Source organism: Trichechus manatus, unplaced genomic scaffold (genome assembly GCF_000243295.1).
Source record: "Trichechus manatus latirostris isolate Lorelei unplaced genomic scaffold, TriManLat1.0 scaffold00008, whole genome shotgun sequence".
Classification (NCBI taxonomy): domain Eukaryota; kingdom Metazoa; phylum Chordata; class Mammalia; order Sirenia; family Trichechidae; genus Trichechus; species Trichechus manatus.
The window spans coordinates 33,842,525-33,856,622 of record NW_004443944.1 but is presented as its reverse complement, the minus strand read 5'-3'; the positions used below and the strand labels follow the sequence as shown (position 1 = coordinate 33,856,622).

Sequence of the window (14,098 nt, the reverse complement as noted above, 5' to 3'; positions counted from 1 at the left end):
AAGAGGGAAAGGACCTTTGTGGTTTACTTCCCTTTGGAATCCTTGCCAGTCTTACCTTTCTGTCCCCTCCCAACTACGTCTGGTTGGCTCTTGGATCTGTAGCCCACCTTCCATCCCCCGTGCCAACGATTGTCCACATCACAACCTACCTTCTGTGACTGTTCCAGCATTGCAACAATAACTGTGTTGTGTGTCCCTAGTACTATCGCTACCATCAAGATAGTGTTATCAGCCTACTTCACAGTCCCAGGCTTGGTGAGGCATGACGAGGTGTTGCGGAGAAGCCCGAACTGCCCCTTGGCTCAGAGCTTTGGGACAATCATTGCCGTGTCACTAGTGAGAAGTCTGGATAGTCTGAGACCTGTATGAATCCCCTTCGTTTAAAGTCTCCTCCACAGAGTATTTCTTCAACAAGCAAAGAAGAGGGGTTTGTTTTGTGCCTCTTTTCTTTTGATGTTGTTTTGGTTTTACATGTTTACAGATATGAAATTCATGTCACAAGTACTATTTTGGCACCTTGTTTTTTTATCTAACAATATTTCTCGGGTATCTTTCCACGTTAGTACTTTTAAAGCTATCTCATGGTGTGGATGTACCTGTGTAATCACTCCTCATGTGATGGACATTTAGGTTGTTACCAAAATATTCTAGAAGTGGAATTGCTGGGTCAAAGGATATGATCATTTTGAATTTTGTTAGATAAAGCCATATTGGAGCAGGACAGGGACAATGGGAGTCTGCTTTTACCTTCAGTCCTGTTCTTACCACCTTGGTCCCAGCATGTCCTTAGTCCCAGTTTCTGATGGAGCTGCCAGAAACAAGGATTGTGAGTTGCATTAGAAGCTTCATTATAGCTTGCAACTTCTCTTTAGCCTCCATCTCTCAGGCTGGCTCAGAGACCCAGGAGTGCACATGTGGAGGCTAAAAGCAGAGTAGGTGAAAGAATGAGAAATTCAATAGAGACTGTGCTCACTGTTCAGAAAATAAGAGATTTACACTTCTCTGTGTATTTGATTAGAAAATGAAAGAATATGCAAGTATATAAAAAAGTGAAAGCTTTCCCTCCACCCAACCACCAGCCGCACTGTTCTTCCCACAGACAAATGCTGATGTTATTGGTGTCCTTCCACAGATGTTTTCTGCTTATACAGGCAGGTACAAATATAGAAATATTTTCCTCTTTTTCACACAAACGGTAGCTGTGGTATACTGTACATACTGTTTTGTACCTCAGAAAATCATTGTTTTAAAAAAAAAGGTTTTCTATTTTTCTGAGTATGAAAGTAGAAATAGAAAACGCAGAACAGTAAACTACCCCCAGATGTTACTTTCTGTGTATGTCTTTTTCTATTAAAGCAAAGTTTTGGACAAAGTATTCCTTTTCTCAAGAAGAACATAGATGCCTCTTAACAACATGTCTTTTGAATGACAGGCCACCGAAGGGCTAGGTGGTGAGACTTCTAGAGTTATCTGTCAGCATCAGATGATTAAGACCTGGATAGAAAGGTTGAGGGTCTGATTGTCCTGAGAATGAGTCAAGAGGGGTTTTTAACTGCATTGGACCCCAGCGGTGAGATGCAGGAATCATCATGCCTGGCTTCCAACCTCCTGCATATGGAGGTGCAGCCACAAAGTCACCGGAATGTCCTAGTCATGCTGTCCTGGGCAGGGAGCACTCAGGTCAACAGCTGTGCGTCTTACGAGACAGTTGAGGAGCATGTTGAGCTGATTCTTTCTTCCTTGTTTTTTTCACAGATGAGTGTGGGTCAGAGGGCCAAACTGACTATCTCTCCAGACTACGCCTACGGTGCCACTGGGCACCCAGGCATCATCCCGCCAAATGCCACTCTTGTCTTTGATGTGGAACTTCTAAAACTGGAATGACAGGAATGGCCTCCTCCCTTAGCTCCCTGTTCTTGGGTAAGGAATTAAGACTGAAGGACCTTTAACTGCCTTTCCTCATCTTGAGTTATGCCCAGGGTTTGATGGGTAACAGAGAGAATAAATAATGCCACAGGGCTTTTTTTTTCCTACATTCTACTTCTGTCAGGTATCCTTGCAGTTCTTGTTACTAGTGTACATGTTGAATATAAAAGTTGGTCACCCTGATGCAAGGGATGTCGTGTGCTCTGGAATGAATTCATGGGGGTGGGGCAGCTGATGGTAGTGGTTTAAATGAAGTATTTTTATATGTAACCTATAAACTGAAACTAAGTTGGGGGCTGTGGAAAACGTAGACTAAATTTTTAGTGCCAGCATTTTAGTTCTTTAGAAGTAAGAGCATTGCTGACTTTGCCGTGCCCTGTCTCTAGAAGGCTTGTGAGAAAGGCCCCTCTGAGCATGAGCATCATGACCTAGCTGTGCAGCTTTCTCACTCGTACAGTGTAAGTGTCCTCCATGTTTGATGATATGAAGAAGGCATTACCATCTTGGTCTGCCTGTCTTGGGTTGCAAGGCCAGGACACTCCTCCACTTGTCATTCCTACCAGGAGGGAATCCCTGACACGTCACAGACCCTCTTTGGCCCAGAGACCTACACCTAGTCCAAACCCTCTTCCTTGTTCTTTGAGAGTTGAGTCATTTGGACAGAAACATGCTAGAGGGAACCTTGGAGTTATCCTGGTTTGGAAATGCTTTCTGTAAACCCAGCAGGGTGAGAGAAGGGGAAAGAAGGGAGAAAGGGATGAAGGACTACAAGTCACTCTGGCCTAACCCTCCCTGCCCAGAGAGAGAACATTTTGGAGCTTGTTGCAAGTGTCTTGAAGGAAAGCCCAAGGGCAAAAACCCCGAAAGTTGTAGGCTTGAGTGAATGAACGAATACTGCAGATGTTTTCCGGGTCTGTTTTACGTGGCGAATACCAGCTTAGGGCTTGGTTCTCAATCTCAGCTGCACATTAAAATCACTTGGGAAGCATTTAAAAATCATTTAAAATGTGCTTAGGTTATACCCTAGGCCAGTTAATCACTATCACTGGGTGGGGCCCAAGCAGTAATGATTTTTTTTTTAATTCCCAGGTGATTCCAATGTGCAGCCAAGTTGGAGATCCAAAGATAATGGGGAACTATATTGTCAGCAGTATTGGTGGGCTGGCCTCCTGCAGGCCTAGTTTACCTCAGCACGGTAAACTTCACCATGGGTAAAGAAGACCAGTGTAAGCAGTAAGAGGGCTGCTCACCTGGGAGCTCAGCCCGTGCCCCTCTGGCTCCCCAGCTGGACAGGGCTAGCTGGGTCTCAGTAGGACCTCTCAGCCACTAGGGAAAGGACTTGGCCGAGGGCATTGTGGCTCTCCCCACTGCACACTCAGGGCACTGAGTTGCTGGAATTCACAGATTTTCTGTCCCCAACAGATCTGCCACGGAGGGACCTGGCGCCTCCAGACATGCGCACGTGACTCCGGATGGAGCTTTACTTTCCCTGATGTTCCACTATACTCTTTGTATAAACATCTACCCCAACTGAATGTGTTTTATCACTCAGCTTTGCTTCCGACACCTCCATTTCCTCTTCCCCTTTCTCCTCGTATGTATGTTGACTTAAACTATATGCCATCAACCTCAAATTACTCGTTTTATTTTGTTTTGGTTTGGGGGTGAAGATTTAGTTTCAGTCTTTCGGATCTAGGTTTCCAACTAAGCAGATGATCAAGTATTAACAGCACAAACAATGGGTTAACTTTAGAATAGGAATTGGTGTGGGGGGGTGCAAGAAACTTTATTTTATTTTATTTTTTTGGATGAAATTTTTATCTATTATATATTAAACATTCTTGCTGCTGCGCTGCAAAGCCATAGCAGATGTGAGGCGCTGTTGAGGGCTGAATGATTCTCCAGGTTGAGAGAGGTGTCCTTGGGTTGAATTAAAAGCCCTGCCCAAAACTGAAGTGGGGAAAGGGAGAGCCTTTGCCTCTACCAGCCCCACCCCACCTCACCCTCCCCTTAAACCTGCTGCCATTTGAAAGCAGATCGTTTTCACTGCGGTGTTAGACACTACAGGTATCTGTCCCGGGCCAGCAGGGACTCTGAAGCCTTCTTTGTGGCCTGGCTTTTTTTTTTTTTTTTTTTTTTTTTTGCCATCTGGTGGTTTTTCTAATGGATTTTCAGGACTTTTGTAATCTCATAGCTATCCAAGCTCTACCACTTCCTAAATTTTAAAAACTTTAACTGAAAGTTTAAATTGAAGGTGCTGTTTGTAGACACTTAACACCCAACGAAAGCCCAGCCATCATCACAGATCCTTGAGTGTTCTCTTAAGAAAATGATGCTGGTCATCGCAGCTTCAGCATCTCCTGTTCTTTGATGCTTGGCTCCCCCTGCTGATCTCAGAGTTTCCTGGCTTTTCCTTCCCCCTCTTACCCCTTTGCTGTCCTGCGTAGTGATTTGGTGACAGAAGTTGTTGCTGCCTCCCCCATCTTCTGCACCACATAATGAGTTTCAAGTTTTATTATTGCAATAAAAGTGCTTTATGCTGGCTTTTCTCAGCTCTGTGTGATGGCGGTTACTTTCAAGTCCCCCCCCGCCCCCAATTTGGTGCTCACCGACTGCGATGGAGTGGGGAGTGTGGCGATGGGAACATGCACTGTCTGAGGTGATGTCTTGACAGAAGTGAACATCCCTCCCCACTGGCTTCCCTTGGGAGGTGGGGGAAAGGTAGTCTTTCATCTGTGCCCATAGCCCCATCTGTCACCAAAGGAACTGCCTGGAGGTGAGGCTGGGTGGGACAGTCAAGGAGCACTCTTGCCCGCACTCATCATCGGATGTTTATTAAATAGTACATGTTCTGGGTAGAGCACTCTGCTGGGTTCTGTGCGGTTACAAGGAGGTAGGAGATGCACTGCCCTCAAGAAGGGAGCCACAGTCCAGTTGGAGACATGTGCTACAAGCAAATTGATGAAGATTTACGAAGGGAAGATTCTGGTTTTAAATCAGTGTTCTTACAGTAGAGGTGCTCTTAACTTTTAGTGTGGAAAGACTCTTAGTTGTGTGGATAATTGGATGGTTGCAGTAGCTTCCCGGGACCTTACCCTGTGCGAGTTACACGCCCCTCCGCCCATTAGCGAGACCACCTGAAATGCACCCACACCTTTTCAGATGCCTTCCAGAATTGCCCTGGTTGAGAGCAGTTGATTTTAAGTAGAGAGGTTGTTCAAGGACTTGTTTATGATATTCTAAATTCTAACCTTTAATAGTTTAGGTCACCAGAGTAACATTCAAAGATTCTATCTTATTTTTCCCAAAATTCTTAATAAAAATTATCAGACAAAGTGAAAGAATTTTGCAGTGAACATCCACATACTACCTATATTCTACTGTAAACATGTTGCTGTGCCTGTTTATCACATATATATCCATCCTCAAGGTCCCTGGATGGTGCAAACAGTTTGTGCTAGGCTGCTAACTGAAAGGTTGGCAGTTCGAACCCACCCAGCGGCTCCACAGGAGAAAGACCTGGCGATCTGCTCCTGTAAAGATTACAGCCTAGAAAACCCTGTGGAGCAGTTCTACTCTGTCAGTTGGGGTCGCTATGAGTCTGAATCTACTCGAACACCTATCAGCAACAGACCAATCAAAACCCACCCCCCCCCCCCCAGTGCTGGGTAAGGGCCCCCAAGCACCTGAGCCCCTGGATATAGGCAGGGCTCTGTTACTGATGAAGCAGGGGTTCTGGCTGTGGGCAGGCCCAACTAATAGGTCCAGCTGGGACTGATTGATTTATGTTGCTACCAACTGTACTTTTGTTTTATTTTTCAAAAACATGATGGTTATATTCACAGTCCTAGAATTCAGGAAAATTTGTTTGTGATTCTGCTTCTAACCTTTACTAAGGCTTAGACACCAAACTACTGTGTCTGAGTTTTTCCATTCCTTAATTAGACTTGGGATGGGGGAGGGGTACGGGTGGTGGGCCAGTGTGACTGGGTGAACTTGAAGATACATTTCAACTCTACAATTTCAATTATTTGAAATTTGGTGATCCATGTGAGAAAACTTTGCCATTGCAGCCGCTCCCCCCATAAAGACCACTTTGACGGTTAAACTGCAACACAGCACCCCATCAAAGCCCTCTTGTTTCAGGAAATGGCTAGCCACAGACAACCCTTCACCTCTACAATCCTTCCTCTTTTGAAATGTCCCCCAACTGCTGGCTTGCCCCCTTGCAGCTAACCAAGGACTGCCAAATGTACTTGAAGACCTGTTCCACAGTCTCTCCCTCACAAATCCAACCCTAGTACATTTGCCAAAAGGATATTGTCAGTGTGTGTGCTCCGCCGCCTTTGAACCCTGCTGAAACTAAAGCAGTACGGAGTGTTTCCTCGCCACAAATTTATCAGGAAACAGCCTTTGTTAATTTTACTTGGACTTTTCTCTTTTACACCTGTGAGATGTGTGTCTATAAGAATTCTACCCTGAATACACACGTCATGCTTCCCTGGATAAATGTGGATTCATTTCACTTGACAAACTTGGATTACAGTGGCTTGAAGAATCATCGAAAAGCCGTCGTTTGGGAATTCTCATTCAGTCCTCTAATTAAATTCAGTGAATTGATGAGACACAGCTGACACCAAAAATGGATTTAAAAAAAAAAAAATGCAAAGGGCAGCATTTCCCTGGTTTCTGCCCAGAGTGTTGGATGAGTTCATCCAAGTTACATGCGTGCAGAGGGCAGATCCATTACAGGCCCTTCCGAGGCTGGACTTGCCATAGCAGCTGCCCCATTGGGCACACAGGAAAACAGCTGTCAGCTTTTATTAGGAAGGTGGAAATTTATGCCAGTGGATATGTAGGAGTGGTGTATTATTGGATCTGTCTGCTAATTACCACTGTAGTTTTTCCTATTTTAAAATTTGTATATTTGTCAAAGTAGTGTATACCTAAAATTTAAAAAAATCAGTTAACAGCAGAATGTATTTATGGTGTATCATCCCTGTAGTCAATGCTGCTGTAGGTGTTGGGAATACAGGATATGACAGAAAGACCCTGCCCACAAGGACCACACACTAGTGAAAACCCAAAAAACCAAACCCATTGCCATCAAGACGATTCCGACTCAGCAACTCTACAGGACAGAGAGAACTGCCCAGTAGGGTTTCCAATGCTGCAGTCTTTGCGCAGACTGCCACATCGTTTCTCCTGCGGAGCTGCTGCTGGGTTCGGACTGCCAAAATTTCGGTTAGCAGAGGGGTGCTTAACCACTGTGCCACCGGGGCCCCTTACATTCCAGTGAGGGAGACCCAAAACAGATGAGCAAATAAATAATGTCAGGTATCCGGAGCCTGAAAGCAGTAAGGACAGTCAAGTAAGCAGATGAAGGCCTGGAGGAAAACTAGGCTAAGGCCGTGAGGGGTAACAAGTTTAGGCTGCTGGGGAAACAGCAGGAAGACCAGTGTGGGAAGAGCAGAGGTGTCAGGGACAGTTGGGCAGGGGCCAGTTCATGCTGGGCGTTACATTATAGGTGTGAGTGTGGTGATGCTGTTAGGGAGAATTCAACGGGAGTGATGTCTGATTTGTTTTTAGAAGATCCTCCTGGAAATGAGAATTGACTGGAGGGGGTCATAAGCTAGTCTCCAAAGATGGTCCCCAATAATTCTTCCATGCCCTTGAATCTGGGCTGGCCTACTTAGACCATTAGAAGGCAGTGGAAGGGATTGTTCTGGGACTTCCAAGACCAGCCCTTTTGAGGACTGGCAGCTTCTGCTTCCTTTTGCAACTCTTAACTCTTGGGCCCAAGCCACATGGTGGAGAATGGAGGCCCCAGGCTGACAGCCCCAGGTGAGGATCCGGCGGACTGCCAGCACTGAATACCAACCAGGTGAGTGAGCCATCTTGGACATTCTGCCCAACTGAGCCCACAGGTGACCACAGCCCCAGCTGTGCACAGAGGACCACGCCACTCAGGCCAGGAAAACCACAAAATTGAGATTTAATAAATTGATGTTGAAGTGATTTGTTTCACAGCAATAGATAGCTGAAATGGGGCAAAGCTGGAAGCAGGACCTGATCGTTTAGGCAAGAGGTGGTGGAGGCTTTGACCAGACTGGTTGAAGTGAGGGTCATAAGTGGTCAGATTTGGGACACACAAACTCAGTGCAGCTTTCAGGTTGGGATTGTGCAGGAAAGAGTTAACAATCGAAAAGCAGCAGTTCCTTGGCTGGCCGCTCCTCACTCCATACCACTCCTTATAGACAACCACTGTAAACTCGGAGCTGTCTTGTCTGGTAGGTACCACCATACTGCACCAACCAGTTCCTCATACTGTTACTTCTTTCTTCTCTTTTCTGTTTTTTAAGGAAAAAAATAAGTAAATCTTTACATGGAAAGGACCTTCTTAGTCCAGAAACAAAACCTCAAAGACATAAAGGAAATTCTTAATTGATGTGACCACCTAAAAATACAAACCAAAAACAAAACTTGTGCATCACAAAAGATATACCATAAGTTTAACAATGAGCCAGAAAAGGGAGAAAATATTTGCAAAATATAATAAAAATTTCATGCCCTAAGTACATGAACAATTTTAAAGAAAAAGACAGTCCAATAGAAAATAGCATTAAGCTGTTCTAAGAATTTTCCGTTTTATTGCTCTGTCTTGATTGGTCAGTTTTCGTGATGTCATCCTCCAGTCAGGGTGCCTGGGTCTCTTCACAGCCTAGTGGTCTCAGGGTTCCAAGAAGATGAGAAGCATGCTTGCTTCGACAGCACAGATGCTAAAATTGGAACGATACAGAGAAGATTAACATCGCCCCTGCACAAGGATGACATACATGCAAATTCGTGAAGCGTTCCATTTTTTTCTGTGAAAAATGTAACCAATGTCACTGAACAAAAATGCGTAGAAATTGTTAAATGTGAACCTAATTTGCTGTGTAAATGTTTACTGAAAACAATAAAATAATTTAAAAAAAAGATGAGAAGTTGTAAGGCCTCTTAAACCTTAGGTCCGGAACTCACACAATATCATTTCTGCCATGTGCACAAGGGCAGCCCAGATTCAGAGGGGTGAAGAAATAGACTCCTTCCCATTGGGAGAAGCAGCGAAGTCACAATGCAAGGTGGTGTGGATTCACTGGGGACTGTTCTTATAACTCTACCACACAGTGTCTACAAATGGCTTCCTTCTACCCCCACAGTGGATTGTTTGGGTGGGAATATTAATCTTGGTTGATAATTATTCTCCCTAAGAATTCAGGTATTGCTGCATTGTCTTGTAGCTTCCAGTGTTGCTATTGAGAAGGATGATGCCATTTTGATTCCTGTCCCTTTATATATAATCTCATTCCTGTCTGAAACATTTCAGGGTCTTCTGCTTATCTGAGGTGTGATAAAATTTCATAATGTGAGCTTGGGGTAGATCTTTTTGTTATTGTTTCTTTTATTGTCCCGCTTCTGCCACCTTCTCTTTTTGTCCTTTACTGTGCTGAGCATTTGGAAGGTCATTTTCATCTGGAATCATATGTCCTTCAGTTTGGGAGTTTTTCTTATACTATTTCTTTGACAAGTGTTATTTTCCGCAAATATCTTTTCTCAAAAAAATACTAGAAGAGTGGCATTATTTTACAATTTTTGGAAATATTTTTAATGCCTGGCTAATAGAAGACAACTAAATTCTGCATTCTGTACTTTTGCATTCAGTGTGTTGCAATATGTTGTTTTGGTTGAAGTATATGAGGAAATTCTAACTAAGCACATTTTAAAAGGAAGCTTATGTCTGAACAGATAGTACAGAAATCAGTTATCTAGAAACCTGGCAACCATCTGTTCATTCTAGGCCTAAATGGGAACTATTCTGCCATCTTTTTTGAAAAGAATATATCCAACCTTTCATTGGTATTGGTACAAAACAAAACTGCCTTTGTTTCCCTATATAAAAATCACTTGGCACTTCATTTTTAAGTCTGAATGTCAAAGTTTGTGAAGAGAGCAGAGAAACCATGGATCCAGTTTGTAAATGTAACTAACCAAGAGAGAATGCATGGTGTCAGATCACCCTCAGCTGGTCTGCCAATCACCATCTCAGTGTACCAGCTGCCTGGAGCAAAGTCTTTCTTCCACCAGGGATCTAAGTGCATGGATTGGACAGAAGACAAACCTTAGAGAACCTGAGGATGAGGATGAGGCTGTTTAGTGAGGTACTCAACTCATCACAAGCCACTAGGTATTCAGCATGGAGGGATGGCAGTAGGTACACAGGACCACAGTCCAGTGGTTATTCTCACATATGATGAAGAAAAATGTGTCTATGGATTCTGTGAGTTTGCAGCAGCTGGATCATCAGAGGATATGGATAATCTTCATATCTGCTTACCCACAATAGAAGTTATATCACTCTCCCATATTCCTGTTCTAACTCAGGACATAGACAGCAAGATGAGACCAAGGTTACAAACCACCAAAATTCTCTGTGAAGAACATGACTGTTTTTCATGTACTTTGGTCTGAATGTGTGATTAATAAGTATATGACACAGCAGACCAATTCTGGTAAATCCAGACGAAACCATCCTTTTACTCGGTAATCTTCTTGTCCTATCCATGCCTTGAAATAGATACTAAGTGATGCATCAAAATTTAGCTTTGAGAGCAGAAATGCAGCAATGGTGGTGGTGGTGACTGACAGGAGTGACTGTGGTTAGTAAGCTTTTGGGGTCTGTCAGGCAAGACCTGATTGGTGACAATCCAAATTAAAGCAAGGGCAAAAATGTAATGGAACACTAAACCAAAAACACCAAACCAGTTGCCATCAAGTTGATTCCAACTCATGGCAACCCTCTGTGTGTCAGAGTAGAACTGTGCTCCATAGAGTTTTCAAGACTGATGAAGGGACGAACATATGACCCCTCATGGGGCTCTCTGTGTGCTGTGGGCAGACAAAACCTCCCCAGCCGTCCCTTAGTGTGGGCAGACTCTGAATGCTCCCAGTCTTCACAGGGGAGCATCCCAAGAGGAACTCCCTCTGCCAACAAATGGGGCTCAGACCTTTCCTGCCATGCTTGATGCATATGGGGAAGGCTCCCATGGAAATAAGGGACCCAGAGTCTGGCAAGGTGAGCTTGGGAAAAGAGTTATTCAGGTTAGTGGAAGGCTGGAAATGGAAATATTGAAGCTTCAGAAACTGAGTGGAGCCCTGGTGGCGTAGTGGTTAAGAGCTTGGCTGCTAACCAAAAGGTCAGTGGTTCAAATCCATCAGCTGCTCCTTGGAAACCCTATGGGGCAGTTCTACTCTGTCCGATAGGGTTGCTAAGAGTTGGAATCTACTTGATGACGGCAGCAGAGGAGGGGGTCAGAAACAGAGGGATCCAGCCTTGGTAAACATTCCTTTACATGGAAGTGCCTACATTGTTATGCAGATTCTTTTGGAATGTGATGGAAGCCTGAGTATAAAAGACTGTGGCTTAGCAAGAATTCAGCCATCCTCTCAGCTCTGTAAGGACCCTATCTACTTAGAGAAAACCAAAAAACCAAACCCGTTAACGGTTGAGTTGATTCCAAGTAGCAACAACTTCGAGGCCCCACAGGGAGCCCAGGGGAAAGGGAAGAGCCAGCTGCAGCATGCTGTATCTGTTCTTGCCCTGTGGACACTTGGCTCCAGTAGATCTGCACCCTTAGCTAAATTAATGTGAAACTTAACAGTGTGCATTTCAGTGTATGTGTGTGCTCTTCCAGCCACTCTGGTGTCCCTGCAGCCCTGCAATGGGAATCAAGGAGCAGAGGTTCCAGGCAGGGAACGAGGCTGCCTTTTAACCAACGTCAGCTGCAGCACAAGGAGCCCTGGTGGCACAATGGTAAGCTCTCAGCTGCTAACCAAAAGATTGGTGGTTCAAGAGAAAGACCTGGTGATCTGCTTCTGTAAAGATTACAGCCTAGAAAACCCCTATGGGACAGTTCTCTGTTACATCGGGTCACTATGAGTCAGAATTGGCTTAACGGCACCCAACAGCAACCAGCTGCAGCACAACACCCTGGAAATGAGGTGGTCAAGTGACAGAAATGAAAAAAATGTCAACCCAGTGCTGTGGGGCCTCTGCAACAGCTTGACAGTGGGAAGGTGTTTCTGTACAGGCTGGGAAAAGGGGCGGCCACGGTGGCAACCACGAGGCAACTCCAATGGCAGGGGTTGTTGGGGCACTGGAGATCGGCCCCTCCACGTGAGAGGCCCCCGCAGAGCACTAAAGGCTTACCTAATATGCAAGAGGAGTCCCTGGGTGGTGCAGGTGGTTAATGCTCTCAGCTACAAACCAAAAGGTTGGAGGTTGGTGTCCACCCAGAGGCGCCTCCGAGGCCTGGCGATCAACTTCCGAAGCCATTGACAATCCTGTGGAGCACAGTTCTACTCTGACACACATGAGGTCTCCATGAATTAGAAACTGGCTTAAAGTGCAAGGATAGCTGGGTAGCAGGAACGGGAGGCCTGGCCCAGTCCCGACCTGGGTTTGACTCCGAGAGAGTTGCCGAGGGTTGGAGCAGGCATGCCTTTGTCCCTTGATTCCACCACTAGGCCTGACATCTCCATCCTCCACCTGAAGCACAGAGAAGGTGTGACTTCCCTAAAGACACACAGCATGTTATAACAGGTGGGGCTAGGACTCAGACGCAGGGCTCCCTCAGTCACTCCATTGCTCACCCTTTTCTGGGGATGGCCAGTGGTGACATCCTGTTATGATCAGGAAAATGATATTCCCCGTGAAATGAGCAGAGTGGAACACCAGGGGTGGAGTGATGGGGGGCCGGCAGTGAGGGGGCACACCTCCTGTAAAGAATTTAAAAGCAATAATAAAACCTACAAAAAGTCAGTCTGCTTTTTATTATCACTATGCATAGGGTCGCTATGAGTTGGAATCGACTCGATGGCAACTGGTTTGGTTTTTGGTATGCACCGGCAATCCTCAACAAAGTCACTGGTTAAACACTCCTCCTAAAAATCTTTTGTTGGTCTAAGTTCTAAACAATGTAGTTAACTGTTAAGTTTTAATAACATAATAACACTTTTCTTTTTTTTATTACTTTTCCTGTAGTGAACATTGTATTCTATATGGAAACTAATCCAGAGAACTTCCAGTTTATACAGTCTGCCCCCAACACGCAGCTACAGCATTTAAGTTTCATGACAATTTGGAATGGTTCGCACTCCTCTAGGCACAGTTCGTGCCTCCACCTCCTGTGTACTAGCTACATGCATCTGCATTTACACGGGAAATGTGAAAGAAACAATGGTAGCTCTGTGCCTGTGGAGAGGAAGAAACGGAGCTTGCGGGACTGCCACCCGGTCATTCCATGCACAGCTCATACTCTGAACCTCACGGGGGACACCCTTTTGAAAGTGTTTCTGAATGTGTTATTCTTTCCTTTTTGCAAAAAAAGACATTAATGTGGTTTAAAAGTATTAATCCACTACTTTCTTTTTTTGTACTGCCACATTGTATTTGCTTATTATTCTTCACTGGCACAATTATATATATTTGAAGTTCAATAAAAGAAAATGTTCACTGTATTTTCTGACCATTGTTACTATTCATTTTACGTCACGATTATTAATGAAAATAAGGAGCCCTGGTGGCGCACTGGTTAAGCGTTCGGCTGTTAACTGGAAAGGTTGGCTCACCAGCCGCTCCGCAGGAGAAAAGACCTGGCAATCTGCTCCCGTAAAGACTACAGCCTTAGAAACCCTATAGGGTTGCTATGAGTTGGAATTGACTCACGGCAATGGCTTTGGTGTGGTTTTTATTAATGAAAATAATTATGTTGCATAGAGGAGGGGGAGTGAAAAACGAACTGCTCCTGGTTGGCCATTGGATAAGGGCTAACTATGAGCCAGGTGTGCTCAGCCCGCTACCCTTGACCTCACCTGTACCTTCACATTGACCCTGTGAGGTAGGCTTTCATAGCCTATTTTACAGGTGAGGAAACAGGGCCGTCAAGGGAAAAGAAAAACAATCCAAAGATCACACAGCTAAAAGTAGTAGAAGGAGGATTCAAACCCAAGGACTGCCTAGCTCCAAAGCCCATGTCTGAAATATCAAGCTAGTGTTGAGACCCCACCAGAGCAAGGTGACATGGACTGGGGGGCTCAGGGAGGGCTTCACAGGGAGAGGCCACTGAAGCAT

The 14,098-nt window shown here is 44.9% G+C and overlaps 1 protein-coding gene and 1 non-coding gene across 3 annotated transcripts in view; both read left to right on the top strand.

The window, feature by feature from the left end:
* Positions 1-13,446, top strand: part of FKBP1A (FKBP prolyl isomerase 1A) — a 36,043-nt gene extending 22,597 nt beyond the window's left edge. Inside the window, exons 4-5 of one of the 2 annotated variants that reach the window (XM_023725581.1) lie at positions 1,756-1,920; positions 13,010-13,446. In XM_023725581.1, the coding sequence (XP_023581349.1) occupies positions 1,756-1,884 (129 nt within the window). In that variant the 3' untranslated portion in view covers positions 1,885-1,920; positions 13,010-13,446. Of the gene's footprint in view, positions 1-1,755; positions 1,921-3,348; positions 4,480-13,009 lie in introns of those variants that run through there. The other variant, XM_004370496.1, reaches the window with a different exon arrangement.
* Positions 8,682-8,792, top strand: LOC111819279 (U6 spliceosomal RNA). Its single transcript, XR_002823009.1, has one exon. It is a non-coding gene; the product is annotated as a U6 spliceosomal RNA (small nuclear RNA).
* Positions 13,447-14,098: the final 652 nt, after the last annotated feature.